Raw genomic sequence first — 20,288 nt, 5'->3', positions numbered from 1 at the left:
TAAACTATTGAACGGATCAACTATGCGGATAATGTTGTAGACTTTCTCTTAAAACAAAATAACTACCACACAAACTTACCAACATAGGACAGTACTCAAGACACAACACTAGTTTGAGAGAGCATTTAATTTACATGACGCATGACGAGCTATCCCATTACCAGTCGCCAGCCACCATGACGCATGGCGAGCCAAAGAATGAAGAGAGTCATCCGTCGTAGCTGGTCATCGGAGAAAAAGCATCGATCTAGTCGCAAACCTTAGGCAGTGACCACATCAGAGCAGATTCGTTCTGCAGTTGGCGAGGAGGGAAAATCATATTCCGGTGGATCCGTAGGCTTGACTTCACCGCCGAGAACCTTTGCTTGAGTCAAAAGGCAAAATCAATGAATTAAAACTCACCAGACAGCAGCCAGCTAAGCCTGAAGTTGTTCCATATCCAACTCTTGGATATAACGCAACGAATTTGTCAGTAATGTCTCTGATTTGAGACAGTACACCAAAAATATTTAAAAGAAGATATCACAGTAAAGACCATACAGGAAAAAAAATATCACAACCAACTTACTTCAAATTTATAGTCATCTGATTGGTATATCTTATTCTCTAAAGTGGAAGGCTGAGACTTATACTTGCCAGTGCAAGACTTCTCATCTAGCACAAAAGACACATTCTGTGAATTGAATTTCTTGCTAAGTTTTCTAGCCCCCGGCCTCTTAAAACCTTGGAGCTTTATATCAGATTCAATAGCAAATTGACCCTGTAATCCTCCATCTAGAGAACAAAATTCATCTGCAGTTAAAAATATATTTTACTCTGTAACATATACTACAAAGTGACAAAAAAGACATACCCAAAGTTTTGAGACCAACTCTTTGTAACATCATATCATTGTACACAAAACCAAGAACCCGGCGAAGGTGTTGGTCAGTGCCCGTCGCAGGTTGAGCAAGGAGTAGGCCGGGGTTAAAACATGTCCATCACGATGATGGATCCGGAGAAGTTGCGGAGGATGGTCGCCTGAAATGGTAGAAGCTAAGAACATACAGTACGTAAAGGTGTATTTTCTTTACTTCTGCCACCAGTTCTTGCTCCTCACCGGAGATGTGGCGACATATTACGCTCCTAAGTCCCAAAGACGGTGGCTGCAAGTATGACCATGGCAGCCTGTCCTACTCTCTTTCCTCTCTTTTGCTTCTCTCCATCTATAGCAAAATAGCAGGTGGGTTTAATTAAGAAAAAGCCAAAAGAGCTATATCAAATAAAGGTGCTATGCTCCCTCTAACTTTGTTTATATGTTCAAACTTGTAATTTGTTTAAATATTGAGGACAATTGAAAAGGAAATTAAATTCAAATATTATATCAAAAAACTTCCAACCATTCATTTTCATTTTCAGATGAATGGCCAAGATTGGTGTCATTTTTTAGGGGTAATTGACCCGGTCTCAACACAATTGCACGCGATTCTTAGGAACTGCACAATCTGCTCATCGTGGCCCCTCCCACATATGCTCTTATCAATGACATCCTTAATACGACCTGATCCAGAGTGCTGATTTACCCAGTCCACCAGGTTGCCTTTAAAACCTTCTACAGCAGTGGTGACTTCGAGTGGTACGCCTTCATGGACTCCCAGTCCTCATGCTCCTTCATTTGTTTGATCAAGGAGACTTTAAACTTGGACTGAAGAGCTTTGGCGGTGGAATTCCATTTCAAGATTAAGAATGGAAATGACAGATCAAGACATCGCTCTTTTACTTGGGGATTCTTGGAAAAGTCAATGCCCCACGCAAGCTTAAGTGCTACTACGTCTGTAAACTTCTCCACGGCGACGTCGTAGAGGATCTTTGCGGGGCGGCTTAAGGCTTCATCGTCGCTGAAAAGGTCCTCCAGTAAGTGGTAAAATGCAGCTTCCGTATCTTCCATGAAAAGCTTTCTTGCGTTCAATTCAAGTGTAGTGCCCATCGCCATTGGTATTTCTTAGAGACAGGAGAACGAAAGACGGGACAGAAGGAATGAAAGAAAGGAGTTATTCGAAATGGCGGGGAGGGAGGAGTAACGACCAATATATTTAAAAAATAAAATAAAATCGGGTGATCCGAACAATAATAAAGTTTAGAGTTTTTTTTTTTTTTTTTTTTTGAATAAAAAACGGACGTCATTTGTTTGATGGTGCCAAAGCTCGTTCTTTACCTTGCCCGTATAGTGATCATATGCCATTACTTTTAACTCCTGTGGTGACTCATTGTTATAATAGGATAAAATGATTTTGCTTTGACAATATGTGGATGCGTGAAGACAAATGTCGAGAGATTGTAACGCAAAGTTGGTATCGAACTATAGGTCTAGATACTATTACTAAAATTGATCACTGTGCACATGATGTATGGAAGTGGGGGAGAAGGATTTCCAACGAAAAATTGAAATCTGTAAGTCCCGTCTAGAGTTATTACGCCCTTGTCGTAATGATTGGGTCTATCCGATTACTCTAGCACTGAAAATGAGCTCCTTAATATATATTGGAAACACAAAGGAAGGAGGTGATGTTACAGCTCCATATATAAGAGGGGTTGCTGATAGGCTCTCCCGAGTAATTCAACTTAAATAAACTATACAACTAACTTTATTACATTTTAGTATCTGTTCAAACATACTTTCTCAACCTGGCCACTACTCTGCCATCTGAGCACAAGGTGCTTGGCCACTATAGCGAAGTATTGATTAACAACATAATGAAAATATTTTTAATGAATACAAGTGCATAACATATGTATTGCAAAGTTTTTTTTCTTTGCGGTGAAAAAACTTGCTATCACTACTTAATGATCTAAAACATTAAACTATAACTCGTAAGCCACACTATAATGACTCAGTGCAACGAACTCAACTGAAATAACGTTGATAAGAATCCAACTCTTGATTTTAGTTGCACATGACTTTTGTATTACAGAGTGTTGGTGGTGGTTTAAATAGGCAAATTATTTAACGGACTCGAGTTCAAAATACCCAATTTATATATTAAATATTCACAATTTATATACTAAATTGTCACAACAAATTGTTCACAATTTACATACTAATTCAGTATACAAATTGTGAACATTCAGTATATAAATGGACGTTGATCCACCTTGCAATGTGGGTCCGCGTTTGTGGTATAACTATATTGGTTTAAATGTGTGCAATCATTATTGTATGGACCATGGTCCACACAGCTGTGTGGACCATACTATTAAATAATGTACATTCAATATAAAAATAATGTACATTCAGTATAAAAATAATGTACATTATATTCAGGGGATGTACATTATTTGTGTACTGAATGTACATTATTTTTATAGTATAAAAATAATGTACATTCAGTACAAAAATAATGTACATTTAGTACATTAAAAATGTACATTTGATTATGGTCCACATAGCTGTGTGTGAAGGATTGTGTATTGTTGTGGGCTTGTAGCCTTCTGGATTGTCAATATCTCGTGTTTGGGCTTAGATAGCTACATAGGCCCGAATTGCGATAACTTTTAGTTGGGCTTGGGAGGCTGATCAAAAAATATGTTGACAACTTAGGCTCACCTTAATATGAAAGGGAAAATTGTTAAATAAATATTCAAACTATAGTCAAAATAATAATTACTCTCAAACTATAAAAAATTATTGACCATTAAACTTGCTAAATTCATTAGTTTGTCAAATTGATGCAATTAAACTAATTAATTTGTAAATTACAAGTAAAACTAGTTAAATGTAATATAGAATCATAGTCCGCGGTTGAAGTCTTACTTGACAATTTAAATAAATATTTTTTTAAAGATAATTGTTGGAGACTTCGGTCAATTAGACAAAAGAAGCCCGCGTCGGATAAGCCACCGAACATCTTCATCCATATCTAGATGGAGAACACATAACCAGCTTCTCCATCCAATTGAACACATAAACTGGTGGCACCATTTTTATTTTTTATGTTTATAAAATGACATGTAAATTTTATTTTTGTTTGGTTAATTATATGGCAACTAGCTAATTGGATTAATCGTACAAATTTGACTAGCTAGTAAAAGGTTCTAATTTGAACTTTTTATAATTTAGAGGTTAATTAGTTTTTTTAATATAGCTTGAAGGCCTATTTTACAACTTTCTAATATAAAATAATATTAGCTACACCTTTGGTCTCAAAATACGCAATGATAGTAATGAGGTTTATTCACCTCGGCATAACATATTTGGGTTACATCTTACTCTTGTTTAGTTTAAGAAATATGTTTTGTGTTTGATAAATAGGGCTTTGGCCAAATATAGACAAAGAAAGTTAAATAAATAATATTTAAAGAATGTTATGCTTTATTTTTCATTTTTTAAAAATAGTACATGATATACTACATTGTAATAGAGTCAGCAGTACTAAAAAAAAAAAGTACATGAAATGGCTGATTAGCAGCTTCTTTCCTCCACTTGTTTGTTATCGCAAATATTAAGAAAATGAAAGATAAGAAGGAAAGCTAGTTGTAGTACCCGTAAAAAAATGACTAACATTTCCCCACTAAATTAAGAAAATACTAAAACTAGTGTTTTATATTTGAAGATACATACAAAACATACATTTGGTAATATAAGATGTAACGGCGAGAGTTGATTTTTGTCACGTTATATTTCTCTACTATCGTACGTTATTATCACGCTGTTTTTGTGTTCTGACGATGTCATTAAAGTGATTCAACTGTCCACGTTAAATGTTCAAATGGTTAGTCAGTCAAATTGTGTGAGCTAGTGGTCCTATCAAATCGTTTACCCTATACTCTAATATTGTAAAGATCGTGCACTCTTTTACTCCAATTGGAAGTTCGGACATCCTCTTATATAAAAAATCAATATGATCAGCACTTTACCCTTAATTGAACTGACCGGATGTAAGCGAAGATTAGTTTGAGTATGGTACGACTTTAAAGGTATTTTTTACGGTTAGAGCCTCCTCATGACACCTATTTTGTGTCATGTTGCAAATTAATAGTAAAAACACTGAGTTGAAGCATTGAGTCATGAGAATTGACCTTGTAGGGCAACACGATTTGGGCTAAGTCTTAGAGCACAGTGGAGCGTCTTACGTGTGGTATAAGACTAGCCCAAAAGCCGCAAACTACTCCGTGGAATCGAAGAAGAAGAATAAGCCCAAGATTTCAAAACTCAAGTCTCACGTAGTAAGATTACCTGTAAAACTCCTCGCTAGACCATTTTTTTTTTTTTTAGTTCGTTTTGTTCTCACCTCTTCTCCACTTTACCTCTTTGTTTCTCAACCGGTGTTGTGTTTTGTTGTTTGTTCTTCTTCAACGTTGAGGAAGACGATTCTCTTTGGTTGATCCAAACGATTTAACAGGTTTTGCTTCCGGCGGTGGTTAGATCTGCTGAGTGATTTTTGCTTCTCTGGTGAGTTATCTGAATTTAAATGCGATATACGTGTGTTTTCCTTGCTAATTGTTGATTTTCTGGAGTTTTTGCTGATTTTGTTCTTGTTTACTTGTTCTCTCCGTTTTCTCTCTTCAGGCATGAAGCGATTACGAGATGACGTCTATAGTAACCCTCAATTTAAGCGGCCATTTGGCTCTTTACGTGGAGAATCGTAAGCTCTTCTGTTATTATTATTGTTATTTGGCCTGTCTATCTGAAATTTTATCACTTTCGAGATTTGACCTACGGTTGCTGTCTATGAGTGTATGGTAATTATGCTTTGCACGAGCTGTTTCATAGTTTATGTAGTTGTGTTGTTTTGATGTAAAAATTTATATTTGATGGTGTTTACGAGGTTTGGAATCGATTGAGTTTTTTTAGAAATAGCAAGTGGATAACTTTGATTTTTTATGCTATGTGGTTTGTGGTTGCTAAAATTTTGTGATCAGAACTTGTTAGATATGGATGATTGGATGTGACTTGCTGAATACTGAGAGAAGATAGGGCAGAAGATAAATAAGCATATGATATTTGTGCATCATGAAGTGATTTTTGATTTATTCTCATTGCTGTTCAGTTTAAATTGCTTTGACAAAGGACAATTTATTTCAATGGACATAATTATAGTTTTGTGTTTCATTGAGTGAAGTTGATCCAGATGCAAGAACAAAAGATATACTCCATATCATATATGTTATTAGCACATACTTGGAGTGAATTAAAATATTGTTGTAGCAACTTTAGTATGGGGCACATGCTCTGGAAAAAGGAATAAAATGAAGTTATCTATATGAGTTAGAACAACCTTGTTGATGCAGAGACATAGAACAACAATGCTTCCAATATGATCTTAATTACAATTTTTCATATTTTCCTCCTGATGAAGCTGTGGACAATCACAAGCCCCTGGAAATGGAGGTGGTGGTGGTGGAGTGGGAGGCAGCAGCGGAGGTGGCATTGGTGGTAGTGCAAGTGCCCAGAAGCTTACCACCAACGATGCATTAACTTATTTAAAGGAAGTAAAGGACATGTTCCAAGATCAGAGGGATAAGTATGATATGTTTCTTGATGTTATGAAAGATTTTAAGGCTCAAAGGTATACCATTCTTCATTGGGTGGCTTAACGTGTTAACTGTTTAGTTAAGATACTTACCATTTCAATTCTGCTTATGTCTTTATGTTGATTAATTGTTTACAGAATTGATACTGCGGGTGTCATAGCAAGGGTGAAAGACTTATTTAAAGGGCATCCAAATCTAATTCTTGGGTTTAACACCTTCTTGCCCAAAGGTTATGAAATAACCCTCACTGATGAGGAAGAGGTGCCTCAAAAGAGGACAGTTGAGTTTGAAGAGGCTATAAACTTTGTAAACAAGATAAAGGTAACATTATTGTAGCCTTGTACCAATAATGTGTTTTTGTGTGTGTGTGTGTGCGTGTTTTTTTAATTAATTAACTTTGTATGTGGAATTAAAATGATGGATATTGTGCTTCTCTGCAGAAGCGTTTCCAAAATGATGATCATGTTTACAAATCTTTCCTAGACATCTTGAACATGTACCGAAAGGAACACAAAAGCATTACTGAGGTGTACAAGGAGGTGAGGCATGCAACTCATTTGCATACTTATCTATTATAGGGAATTTTCTTATTTTTAGTCCTATAGAGACGCTGTTGCCCTCTGCAGAAACATGGGAAATGCCTTATTGTTAGTTTGCAATCTGACAAAAAAATGCTTGGCATATCACCCCTCCCTCTGTTCCTCCATTTGCTCTTGAATTAAAGTTTCCCTATTAATAGAACAAAAACATCTACATTGTGTTTATCAGGTTGCTGACCTTTTCCAACAACACCCGGATTTGCTTGAAGAATTCATTAAATTTTTGCCGGATACTTCAGCAACAGGATCAGCTACAAATCCTTCTTTTGGCCGACAGCCTTTTCATCGTTTTGATGAGAGGAGCTCTGCCATGCCGACCCTTCGGCCTTCACATATGGACAAGGTTCCTTTATACTCTCATTTTTTGCATTGGTATTTCTCATATCTGTTTCCATAGCTTCTTATTAATGATTGCATGTACTATGTCCAGCAACGCTTTCGACGTGACCGGATCATTGGGCCTTATGGAGAACGTGACCATAGTGTTGAGCGACCTGATGCAGATGATGATAAGTCGACGATAAGGATACATAAAGAGCAAAAACGGCGTGAAGAAAAGGAAAACAGGGAGTGGAGAGAGTATGATCATGATTATAGAGAACCTAGTAGTGAGAACAATGGAGATATAAGCATGCATCGTCTTAATGAGAAAAAAAAATCTGCCCGGAAGGTTGGAGAATTCGGAGCAAGCAGCACTTTGGCCTCTTATGATGATCAAGATGCGTTGAGAAGTGAGTGAATAACCGCAATTTATTACTTTCTGTAGTGACTTTATTGCAGTGAATGTTTAATTCTGCAGGATGAGCATTTAAAATACTTATCCTTGAATTTCCATGTTCATCAAGAGTTATATTTGTTGTATTATATTCTCTCTAATTATTAATTTTGCCAGCCTGCCCCTTTTTTACTACTTGACATGGTCTGCCTTATTGTCCCAGGTATGTATAGTCAGGAATTCACTTTCTGTGACAAGGTGAAGGAGAGATTGCGCAGTTCTGCAAGTTACCAGGAGTTTTTGAAATGTCTTCATCTTTATAGCACAGAAATAATTACAAGAGCAGACCTACAATGCTTGGTATGCTTATTATGCCTTTTATTATGCAGTTTCCCCCTTTCTGCTACGAGGATAGGGACCATGATTTTATATTTCAAGTTTGATTGTTTGATCATTACTTATTTGAAACTTGTTTCAGATTAATGATTTACTTGGAAAATATCCTGATCTCATGGAGGGGTTCAATGAATTCTTGGAGCGCTGTGAGCGAGTTGGTAAATATAAATGATTCTGAGTACCATCACTTGTTTTGCATTTGTAGACTTCCATGCTAATTGAGCTCTGTTCTGCAGATGGCTTTCTTGCTGGCTTTGTGAGCAAAAGTAGGTGTCAATTATCAATTATCTTTTATAATACGGAGTATATATAATATGCAGTCACAGACAACCTGCTTGTATAAACTTTTGTCCTTGATAGATGGAGCATTTTGACATGGTGCTTTTATATTCCTAGAAAATATCCTAAACTTATTCCCTGATGACAGAACCTATATGGGCTGAAGGGCATACTTCAAAATCAATTAAGGTGGAGGAGAAAGGGAAAGGTCCAAAACGTGAAGTGGATGGTGGTAAGGAGAAGGACCGATTCAAGGAGAAGTACTGGGGAAAGTCCATTCAAGAACTTGACCTTTCTAACTGTCAACGTTGCACTCCTAGTTATCGGCTTCTTCCTGATGATGTAAGAAATAATTGTGGGTCATGACTCATGAATCATGATATGAATTTTAGTTTTTTGTTTGTTCCCAGTCACATACCAGTGGGCCACTTGAACTGTCTAGATCCACTGGTGCAACTTGAATTGTGCCAAAAGCCACATCCCAAAAGTACTAGCCTAGTAGCAAATTAGAACCCTTCGGTTCATCCTCGTATCTAGGATCCATGTTGGCTTTCCCAGGGTTGCTGCATAAGCAGTACACACTAATCTGAATCTTTGGCAATTGTCTAATATGCAGTATCCAATACCTGTTGCGAGCCAGAGGTCGGAACTTGGTGCTCAAGTCTTAAATGATCATTGGGTGTCTGTGACTTCTGGAAGTGAGGACTATTCTTTCAAGCACATGCGCAGAAATCAATATGAAGAAAGCTTGTTCAGATGTGAAGATGATAGGTAAAATAAATCTGATATAAGTTGTATCCTCTACTTGAACCCCTAAAAGAAGTTAAAGTAACAAGATATAAATGAATGAGGAAGAAATTAACCAGAATAGGAAATGATGCTGACATCCTTAGATGTGACTTTTGTATGAATAGTTATTACACAAATGTTTTGCTATTTTTCTCCATGACTAATGATTGGATGTTCCTTGGTGATCTCAGATTTGAGCTAGACATGTTACTGGAATCTGTGAGTTCAACTATTAAGCGTGCAGAAGAGTTGCTAAATACCTTGGATAATTATACAAGTGGTGTAGATGGCCCTATCCGTATTGAGGACCACTTTACAGGTGTTACATTGCTGGACTAAAAATTTATTGTTTTAGCCATTGATCACTTTTCTGCTTTGATGACTTGATTTTTTGAACATATGTGAACTTATTACAATTTGCTGATGAACTTTGTTACTTTTCTGTAGCCTTACATTTAAGATGCATTGAGCGCATCTATGGTGACCATGGTCTGGATGTGTCTGACATTTTGCGTAAAAACCCATCTCTTGCATTGCCGGTTATACTGACCCGCTTAAAACAGAAACAGGAGGAGTGGACAAAGTGTCGGTCAGATCTAAACAAAGTTTGGGCCGAAATTTATGCTAAGAACCATTACAAGTCTCTGGATCATCGTAGCTTCTATTTCAAGCAACAAGACTCAAAGAACCTGAGCACAAAAGGTAAGCCTATGGTGGTTGGTTATTGCTTTCCAATTTTCATGTTTCAGTGTTCCTGTGTACCCTAGTTATTGCCATTTGAAGCTCCACATCTGTCATTTTAATATTGAATTGAACTATGGCAACATTTAATGGTATAGGGGAAGATGAAAACTATTCTGTTTGTTAAAAATTTCTGTAATCTCTAGTGACTTGCATCCATATCTGTTTCTCTTGGATAATTATTCTCTACACTTGTTTTGCACTTATTTCCTACTTCATTTCTTAATTTCATGCCGTTTGTAAGAAACAAATTTCTTTTCCATCTGTGGTTATATTATTATATTGAATGCTTGCATCTAGGGTTTGACCCCGGATGTTACCTAGCCTATGTAGTTCTGTTTTTCTGTTATAAAAGTTATGTTCAACCCTTTAAGTTGACTTAGGATTCACATAATAAATGCCACTGCTTTTAAATGTTACAAGTACCAATTGTTTTGTACTAGTCCTCTCTTAGTGAAATTTTGATGATATTACCCAATGATCTTATGAATGTTTTCTATATGCCATCTTCAATTCAATTAGTGTCTTTGTGTCTATGAAAATATAATCTATGTTCTTATAATTTACCAGCGTTGGTTGCGGAAATAAAAGAGATGAAAGAAAAACAGCAGAAAGAAGATGATGTGGTCCATGCTATTGCAGCTGGAAATAGACATCCCATAAGTCCAAACCTTGAATTTGAATATGCTGATCCTGAGATCCATGAAGACTTGTACAAACTCATCAAATATTCATGTGAAGAGGTTTGCTCAACGAAAGAGCAATTAAATAAAGTTATGAGGCTCTGGACCACCTTCCTTGAACCAATGTTGGGAGTTCCATCTCACTCTCATGGTTCAGAGGCCAATGAAAATGATGCTTCCTCTAAGCATCATGTAGTAAAAAGTAACGGGACAAATGGTGGTGAAAGTGATGGAAGTCCTGGTGATGCAGTTATGACAAATTTTAAGCAATCAAAAGTTATCTGTAATGGAGATACAAATGCTTCACCACAACGAATGAATCCTTCTAAGACCAGCTTCCCAAATTCAGATGCTTTGGCCAAAGATGATGGGTTAGTAGTGGCCAATGAACGGTTAACTAATTCTGATGCCACAGTTTTGGTACATGGACGGTCAATAGTGGAATCCACTTTAGGTATGCATATGTTCAAACTATAACACATCATATTTGTTACTCATTTGTATTTGGTCTTAAGTTTCTTCATTGTAATTCCCCAAATGAATGATTTTTCATCACCCAGGGCGTTCTGCAAGGCCTGGTAATGGGAACATTGAGGATGGTAACGGAGTCAAGTCTAATATGGATGATATACCATCATCAGAGGTAATGATGCAGATAACTAGCACCTTTGTTGAATGTTGGTTACTCTTGCTTAATATATGCATTTCCCCATGCCAATAGGGTGGTGAGAATTACCGAGCTGCTGCTTTGGCAAATGAAGGATTTGTAGAAGGTTCTAGAATTAATGGATATAATGAGGTTTCTGTTGATCCCTCCAAAAATGAAAAGGAAGAGGGTGAGTTATCACCAAATGGTGATTTTGAAGAGGACAATTTTGTTGGCTATCCAAATGGTGCCTCTCGAGATGGGACCATGCAATACCAAAGTGGGGCTGGCATAGAGACTAGTCGGGATGCTGCTGGTGAAAATGGTGGAGATGCTGATGATGAGGATAGCGATAATGCATCTGTGGCTGGTGAAGATGTTTCTGGCAGTGAATCTGCTGCAGACGAGTGCTCAAGAGAAGAGCATGAAGAAGAGGAAGATGCAGAACAAGATGAAGTTGATGGAAAAACAGAGAGTGAAGGTGAGGCTGAGGGCACAAATGATGCACATTTTGTTGGAGATGGCTCGTCATTGCCCTTAGCCGAACGCTTTTTGCTTGCTTCAAAGCCTTTAACAAAGCATGTGGTGGCTGCACCATGTAAGGGTGCAAAGAAGTGTCTGCGTGTCTTTTATGGAAATGACTCGTTTTATGTGCTTTTTAGACTTCACCAAGTAAGAATACATGCTCCAGTTGTCCTTACTTTGTTCCATTTGAGATTATATGGTTGTAGTTCTTTTACTATTTTGTCTCAACCTCTCTCCCTCCTTGTAACAACGATTTTTATGAAATATCTAAGTGGACTAACCCAAACCTCTGTTCTACTTTACTGTGTCTTTCCAGATACTGTATGAGAGGCTATTGTTGGCAAAGCTCAACTCATCATCACCTGATTCAAAGTGGAAAACTGGAAAGGAGAACAGTTCTGATCCCTATGCCAGGTGGGTTAGAAGTGCCTAACTTTGTTTTCTGTGATTACATGTACCATTTTCTAACTGATATCATGGTCCGTGCAGATTCATGACCTCATTGTACAGCTTGCTTGATGGATCTTCTGAGAATTCAAAGTTTGAGGATGATTGTCGGTCAATAATTGGGAATCACTCATATGTGCTTTTTACTTTAGACAAATTGATATACAAGCTAGTCAAACAGGTACCTTGACCATGCCTTGGATGCAGTTTGCTATGAATCTGTGATGCTTTCCATTGGACATGAAAATTTATGTTTTTTTTTTCTCCAGCTTTTAACTGTTTCAAGTGATGAGCTCGACAACAAGCTGCTTCAATTGTACGAATACGAGAGATCTAGGAAACCTGATAACTCTGTTGACTTGGTCTACTATGAAAATTCTCATGTTCTCCTTCATGAGGAGAACATTTATCGTATTGAATCTGTATGTTCTTTAGCTATCTTGCCCCCAATCCCCCACACTCACACACACACCCAACCCAAAAAATTCCCCCTAGAGAGCTATACTTATACACTATTTACTATCTGCCTTAGGATACTGACTTATTCTTTCTTTTTGTAGACATCATACCCAAGTGGATTATCCATCCAATTGATGGATGATGGAAATGAAAAGTCTGAAGTGGTGGCTGTGTCTGTTGACCCCAATTTTGCTGGTTATCTCTATTCTGATTATCTTTCAGTAGAACATGGAAAAAAGGAGTCTTCATCCATTATGCTAAAGAGGTACTTAACTTTGTCTTCCAAGAGATTGTGTAGGAATGCAATATGGCATGCTATAGGATGCATTTGCTTGTCCTTAACCCATTGTAAGATTAGTCAATATTTCATACTATCTGACTCTCTCATGCTATTTCCTGCACCATATCAATACAGTATTTAGATGACCTAAATCCAATATAAAGTTATGCAATCCATTATGTGGATTCAGTTTTCATGACTCTTCAGGATGTGGGCTATGTTTCTCTACATTCTGATGATACAATAAAGCAAATATGATTGTTGATCATAAAAGGATTTTCTTTAAAAAATCCTACCATAAATTTTGCGTTATTTCAATTAAGATGCATGTCCATATTCCAGTGCATGCACTTTATATGGTCTTATTTGGGTTTTCTTTAAGCATCCTTTCTCTAGTATACTCATTTAATCAATTACTTGAGGACACAAGATTAGGTACTTTGAACTCATTTACCATACACACATATTTGAACATCTGGCTACTTCAATTTTGTGCAGAAGTAAGAGAAAATTTGCCAACCTTGATGAATTATCTGCTGTGTGCTTGGCTATGGATAATGTAGTCATTCTAAATGGGTTGGAATGTAAGATGGCTTCCAATTCATCTAAGGTAAGTGACTTTATTTTATTATTTTAATTTAATGTTGGAGTGTATTACATCCTCTTGGAAGAAACATATATATCAAAGAGCATAGAAAGTCTGTTTTCTGATGACAACTGCTTGCAGATCTCGTATGTCCTTGATACAGAGGATGTGTTTATCCGTTGTGGGAGGAAAAGGAAGGTATCAGGTGAAAGATTGTCATCCCATGACCGTGCTAGAGTAGAAAGGTTTCATCGTCTTTTGACATCATCATTATGATACACTGTCCTATAATCAAGGTAACATGACTTGCCGTGATTGTGTTTTACTGATACTACTGTCTTTGAAACCCATCTGTATATATTCAGAGCTTGCTTGATAATGTATGTAGGTAACAATACTTGATACGCGGTTGAAGAGGTTGACCGCGATAGTTGCACAACACCAGAGTTGATTCTCTCAACTGTACCATCTTTGTCAGTTCATGGTAATGGCATTTAAGCCATTTTGTATTGTAAATATGGTTTGTCCGTCATGTTTAGATTGTTAATTGTAGAGTCATGTTCATTTTCCCGAATCGTTTCTGGGATCTCCAAAAACCCTTCCCCCATTGGATTCTTTCTGTAACTGGTTTTTTTTTTCTTCTCTTGTAAGCTAGAAGAGTTTTTCGTTTCTCTAGCAAACGTATTGTTGCCTGCTAGAGTTATGTAAACGAAGTACCCTTTTATTGTTAAAATAGTATAGTGAAAGCTCTTAGATTTATAATTTATTTTATTTTTTAAAGTTTTGTTTCTGGTAAAAATTGTTGATTTCGCGTACACCTTATTACACTTTTGATCCTGAATCTTCTTAGTATTAAACACATCCCAGCCTTCTTGTGTTGAAATATTCTTTCTTCTCTAACGTGGTATTATCTTAATAGAAGTCGTCGTTTCATAGGAGAAAAACAAACATTTTTCCAATAAGTAATGGGCATTACTGGTACAGAATTACATATTAATGTTTACCTTGGTGGTGAAATCACCCCAATTATAGTATTGCCAAATCAGTGCTTGGTGGACCGCTCCAACCGTTTCCCAAGCACAACCTAAAGTCAGTTGACAGTTTCACAACAGTTGCAACACAACACAGATCATTGAAAAGAAACTGTTAGTGTTTCAGTTGGCACTTGGCAGTTTTTTTTTTTTTTTGAAACATCAGTTGGCAGTTAGTCACTTAGAGCCATATTGCCCCTTTTGGGAGGAAGGAAAAAGGAGAATTGGGAAGAAATATATCATAGAGCCATCAGCCATATTATATTGCCCCTTTCAAAGAATCCCCCATTATAATTATTATTGGAAGAGAACTAAATACAGATGTAAATTTTTTTTTTTTTTTTTTTTTTTTTTTTTTTTTTTGTTTTTTAAAATACAGATGTAAGTATAGGTATATTTAATATACCTACTTTCCTTTTTGTATAAACAGACATTAAAAAAAATTGGTAAAAAGGAGAGAAGAAGAAGTTATACATCCTTCTTTGTACTTCCATCTGCATCTTACAGCAAGCCAACTACACAACTTAGATGCAATCTGTTCTCCAAGCCCCTTAAATGATGCCCAAGTAACATACACCTGCAATTCAGAACATACCTAGATAATTTCATACCTGAGAAAATCGTAAAGCCTTTTGGATACTTGATAACTTCTGATCACAGGTTATCGAAGCTGAATGGAATCATGCTATGCAAGGATTGCAGGAATGAAGCAAATAATGACCACAAACTTACCAGAAAAGTAGCTTTGCCAAGTAATCCCGTGAAGTGCCAACTGTCCAACAATATTCAGTATCGTTCTGTTTAGACTCACACTCTATCTCTTCTTTGAAAAATCCTTGCAATATATTTTGAGCAAGTTGGTGAATAACTTCCTCCACTTCAAATGATGACGGTTTAGATAATTCGATCACCTATTTTAGGAAAATATGCATAAGGATCCACACTCAACTGTCCCCAAATTCATTATTGAATGTTAACAATCTCATTACCATATCAGGTTCCAAGGAACGTAGGTACTCCAGCAAATCATTGTTACTCCTGTACTCCATTTGCAAACTTTCCTGTTTCTCTGCGTGCAATTCCTGTTATGCCATACAGGGTTTAGTTTGAAGTACAAAACAGCATAAAAACATATTCAGAATAAAGGACAAAATATAAAGCATATGATTGTTGCACTTTGATTTATAATATATGCCAGCATGGATAGTATGTAAGTTCTATCTCAATCCAGAACACTAGTCTAGATGAGCTCAATTGACAATTCTTGCATAGCAAAATTTAAATAAACTCCCAGGCATCTAAGCCAGAATTAGAGCATATAAGACCTTTCAAACATTTCAGCATACTCAGTTTAGACACACCATTAGAAATTCAAAACTGGTTTGGTTGGGTAATTCATTAAGTTAAAAATTCATGTAACTACATAAGATCATCTTCAACAACCTGCCGTGGACCAAGAGTAAGATTATCACCTGCTTGACTTTAGACAGCTCCATTTCTAATTGGTGAATGTAGCTCAAAGTTTCAGGAGACAAACCCCAAAGATTCTGAGAAGTACTAGTCTGTGAAACTTCATGGCACCCATTAGCACTGCTTTGAATTTCCCTAATGCCAACATTCTCAGTCTTTGCAGACAAATTGTGGCTTTCACCTGCAACCTTTAAGCATTTTGAATCATCTGCCGAAATGTCAAAATTCCTCCTCAACGCTACTCTGTACTCCGCATTCCACAAAGTATACCTGCCATCATAATTCAACTATAAACATCATATAAGAGCATGTGTATCAATGTAATACACAATTATCAAGTGAACAGAAAACTTTCAGCTATGCACATGGACATGAGAAGCAGATATAGGTAAAATCTGAGCATCTCACCCTGTAATTATGGAGGAAACGATTAGGCGATGGAGAGGATGCTTCGAAACCTTAATCGTAACCGAGAACTGATCGGACGGCAGCAAACCTAGCATCGTAGAAATAGTCTGCTTCATAGAGTCCTTGGCATGATCCGAAACGCCCTTAGAGATAACCGAAGTGTCCAGCGGTTCAATTCTCTTCAACATACTGGCGATTACAGCAAATTCGCGGCCGAATCCGGACTTCCTGGTGGAGACGAAGTCATCGGAGACTCCGCCGCCGTCAACGCCGGAGATGAGGCAGCTGATGCTGGAAAACGAGGAAACTCGCCGCCGGTAGGTGGAAATGGAGGGAAGCAACGGCCGGATAAGGAGGCGGTGCGAGAAAGGCGGAAGTTTAGGAGGTTGCGTTCGGTGATAAGAACTCAGTGAGAGCTCGGTGAACCGAGATAACAGAATAGCCTGAGATGCAGCAGAAGCCATGAAAATAGAGCTTACTTATCCAGCATGGATGAAACGGCGGCTTCGCTTTTTCTGTGTGGCTTTCGACGCCTCCGGCGAAGCTCTCGCCCACGGCCTCTTTGGATTCTCTCCACGCCTCATCGCCAGTCTCTTAAAGATGTTGTTGGTTTCTGAATTTGGCCGGATCTGTGCCCTTGATGTTGCGCATTATTTACGAATTCACCACTCGTTTAACTACCATGAATACGATGAATACCAGAACTCCAGAAGATCTATCACGAGTCGATTGGGCTTCATAGCCTGCAAGAGTGCAACACGAACATCATCTGGACATGAAAACGATGAATGCCAGAAGATTTGTTACGAGTCTGTTGGACCTCATAGTCTTCTCCTTTGCGGGCCATAAATGAAATGTAAACTTACAAAAGCCCAATTAATAGCAAGGCCCAACTGTCCAAATGAAAAGCTAGGTGCATAAATGTAAAAATATAACTATGCAATTATATTCCCTTCGTAGGTTGCAAGCTATTACACAAGATATGAAAGTGGTTTATTTCGTGTGTGTCATGTATGATTGTACCCACCGCAAAAGGTTTGATCATCATATGCCAAGTTGGGGTGGCAAGCGGCATGTGCCAAGTTGGCTCTCCAACACATGTTTAGTGATAGTTAAATGCTACATGAAAACCACTCATTCTCCTCTAATCACAACCTTCCTACAATTATAAATAACAATCTTACAAGGAATTGAGACATCATTACACAGATTTAAAATCTTCTCTCTTCTTCTATCGAGTCTTCTTCTCCCAACCTATACTTGTATCTCATTCTCAATCTTTAGCTCAATAATATATTATTATTTTATTACGAATCGAAAATGATCTACGACCCAACGTCCTATTTATTTAATTATTGTACTCGTTACTTAAAATATCCTAATTATCTTATTATATTACTACGTATATGATAGGTATAGACGTATAGTCAAATAAAATTGTCACCATATTATATTCAATACAATTAAATATGAGTATACAATAACACATGAACTATTAGCATTATAGAAAATTGTGGGTAAACATTTAATATAGTAGGAATTTTGTAATTAAAAAAAAACGTTGTAACCTATTGAAAATTGGAATCATAAGGTGCCTTTGTAAGAACAAATAATAAAAGGTCAAAAGTATGAGTCCACTAAACTCCACTATGACCTTAAATCAGGGATACACTAACACCTAAATTAGGGATCCACTAATTTATGTTTTGTTCTTATTCAGAAAGTGGTGCAAATAATTAAGAATAGGAAAATTTTCATGATTAGTGCATTGATGGAATGCAACTATATAAAGGCCATCAAAATCCCCCTCACTGCTTGACATACAGTCTTGTACACCATCTGAGAGAGTTGAGTCAAGTGAGAGAAAAATAATTAGAAAGCTCAAGCAACAGCAGTAAGCAGATCAGGCAATCATCAAACAAATAACTATGGCTGGAGGTTAGATCCTATATTTCATATACTTCAGTTCAGTTTTAATTCTTACAGTTGGTATCAGAGCAAAATATAATCTCTGCCTAGTTGTAATTGATTTACTTGGGTTTGTATGCAATATGAATTTAAGTATTCTGTTTTGAATGCATACATAATTTGTGCCTGCTATTTTACAGTATGTTTTTGTACATATATATTTGGTTTGAATATGTGTATATATATGAAATTGTTACATTAATATCTGGAAAATATTACAAATATTCTTTCGAAATATTTTCGAAAATAAACATACCTACTGCTGGAATATGCTATAAATTATTTTTAAAATATAAACGAACAAATTTTGAAATAAATTTATAAATAAACCTACTGCCTTATGGAGAAAATACCGAATTTATTCGCGGACTGGAGCCTCCGGTTCATCATTCTCCGATGACCGATGGAGAAGACGGTGGCGTGAAAGGTGACTGGCGATGGTCGGCGAGTGGTCGCGAACGGTGGTGGTGGCCGGCGACCCCTCTCTCTCTTTCCCTCTTCGCGTCTCTATCTCTCTCAGTATTTCTCTGGCTGCGCAGATGTAGTATAGGGCAACTAGGTTTGGATGGTTTGAACATAATATATGTTAAATGGATGGGCTATGTTTGGCCCATTTCGGTCAGGCTTCTTTTAAAATTATTTGGGCTTATTTGAGTTATTTGGACTGAATTCAAATTCAAGGCCTATTTAATTTTAAAGCTTTTGGGCCTATTTATTATTGAACTAGTGGAAGAAGAATGATAAGGGAAATTGTATTAGTTTGGGTTTGGCCCAATTCGGCCAAGCCCATTATACTTATAAAAAAAAAAAAAATTATAATTGGGCCCATTTAGATTGTTTAAGTCATTTGGACATGCTTTAACTTTTGGGCTCACTATAATTATATATGGGCTTGCTTTAGTGTTTTTCCTACATCATATTTGGGCTTCTTCTATATTTAATTGTTCAATTTAATTCCTCATTGATTTACTATTAATTATATTCAATTTTGAACAAATATTAAGTTTACATTTGTGATTTGAATTTTAATTTAATATTGAGGATTATATTAAATTGCCTTAAGTATTGCAATTTGATTATGAAGTATGAGTTAATAATATGCATAATTTGAGCATGCTATGTATCTTTATTTGCAATAATTGTTTGACTGTTATAATTATTCATTTAGAAAAGCATGTTCTTTAAGGATGAATTTAGAGCCTTCTAGGTCTGAATTAAATGTTTATTATGCATGATATAGTGCCTTTTAGGTGAATTTAGAGCCTTTAAGGATATATTAAGCATATTATTACTCTTCAGTTGTGTCTATTTAAGGGCACATTAAAGAATCACAAAGATAGTTCACCCTATTAAAAGCCTTATCCATAGGTGAACTCATAATCTTATAGAACTCTCAAACAATTTTACTTCAAACATGAGAACACATGAATTAGGGAAGTTTCTTGGGGAGGAATACTAGTTCTATGGCCCTGGCTTAAAACGCCTTGCTGGCTGAAACTGCCGTAGTGCCTTCAGCCATATTGCTACTAGTCCCCTTGCGACGCTACTCTGTCTAAGGAGTTGGTTTTTAAAGGAGCCTTAGCACCTACCAACTTTCCTGGGAGTATACCTAAGGATTGTCTATCATGATTTGGTTCAATTTGTTTGTTAGGATTTTCTTGCCAATGTGATAATATTTAATTTTGGTCGATTAAAGAGTAGCCACAGCATCTTCAATTTACCAAAATTACATCTTAAGTTTTACTCACATAAAGTT

General features: G+C 36.7%; 3 protein-coding genes across 7 annotated transcripts; 1 reads left to right on the top strand and 2 right to left on the bottom strand.

Moving 5' to 3' along the window:
- On the bottom strand, positions 1-1,253 carry LOC116019718. 3 transcript variants are annotated; one of them, XM_031260024.1, is made up of 3 exons: positions 854-1,253; positions 569-774; positions 1-445 (listed from the first exon to the last, which is right to left on the bottom strand). In XM_031260024.1, exons 1-3 carry the CDS (start codon positions 885-887, stop codon positions 392-394), a joined length of 294 nt encoding a protein of 97 aa, XP_031115884.1. In that variant the 5' UTR covers positions 888-1,253; the 3' UTR covers positions 1-391. The 3 variants fall into 3 exon arrangements, with proteins under 3 accessions (XP_031115884.1, XP_031115881.1, XP_031115883.1); XM_031260021.1 differs by having other exon boundaries at positions 1-364; XM_031260023.1 differs by having other exon boundaries at positions 1-359.
- Positions 1,254-5,161: 3,908 nt separating this feature from the next.
- Positions 5,162-14,435, top strand: LOC116020080 (paired amphipathic helix protein Sin3-like 2). 3 transcript variants are annotated; one of them, XM_031260546.1, is made up of 25 exons: positions 5,162-5,202; positions 5,344-5,428; positions 5,546-5,621; positions 6,336-6,545; positions 6,648-6,831; positions 6,951-7,049; positions 7,279-7,452; positions 7,540-7,840; positions 8,048-8,184; positions 8,303-8,378; positions 8,457-8,486; positions 8,648-8,841; positions 9,116-9,270; positions 9,480-9,607; positions 9,736-9,990; positions 10,600-11,166; positions 11,273-11,355; positions 11,434-12,030; positions 12,200-12,297; positions 12,373-12,511; positions 12,600-12,752; positions 12,891-13,054; positions 13,568-13,679; positions 13,797-13,951; positions 14,044-14,435. In XM_031260546.1, the coding sequence occupies exons 3-24, from the start codon at positions 5,548-5,550 to the stop codon at positions 13,929-13,931; spliced, it is 4,065 nt and encodes a 1,354-aa protein (XP_031116406.1). In that variant the 5' UTR covers positions 5,162-5,202; positions 5,344-5,428; positions 5,546-5,547; the 3' UTR covers positions 13,932-13,951; positions 14,044-14,435. The 3 variants fall into 3 exon arrangements, with proteins under 3 accessions (XP_031116406.1, XP_031116407.1, XP_031116405.1); XM_031260547.1 differs by having other exon boundaries at positions 5,196-5,214; XM_031260545.1 differs by lacking the exon at positions 5,162-5,202 and having other exon boundaries at positions 5,237-5,428.
- Positions 14,436-14,923: 488 nt separating this feature from the next.
- Positions 14,924-17,170, bottom strand: LOC116020081. The gene is made up of 5 exons (XM_031260548.1): positions 16,565-17,170; positions 16,159-16,426; positions 15,676-15,768; positions 15,419-15,597; positions 14,924-15,263 (listed from the first exon to the last, which is right to left on the bottom strand). The coding sequence occupies exons 1-5, from the start codon at positions 17,026-17,028 to the stop codon at positions 15,188-15,190; spliced, it is 1,080 nt and encodes a 359-aa protein (XP_031116408.1). The 5' UTR covers positions 17,029-17,170; the 3' UTR covers positions 14,924-15,187.
- Between the last annotated feature and the right edge of the window lie 3,118 nt (positions 17,171-20,288).

This window comes from Ipomoea triloba, chromosome 5 (genome assembly GCF_003576645.1).
Source record: "Ipomoea triloba cultivar NCNSP0323 chromosome 5, ASM357664v1".
NCBI classification, from domain to species: domain Eukaryota; kingdom Viridiplantae; phylum Streptophyta; class Magnoliopsida; order Solanales; family Convolvulaceae; genus Ipomoea; species Ipomoea triloba.
This window is presented reverse-complemented; position numbering and strand designations above follow the sequence as displayed.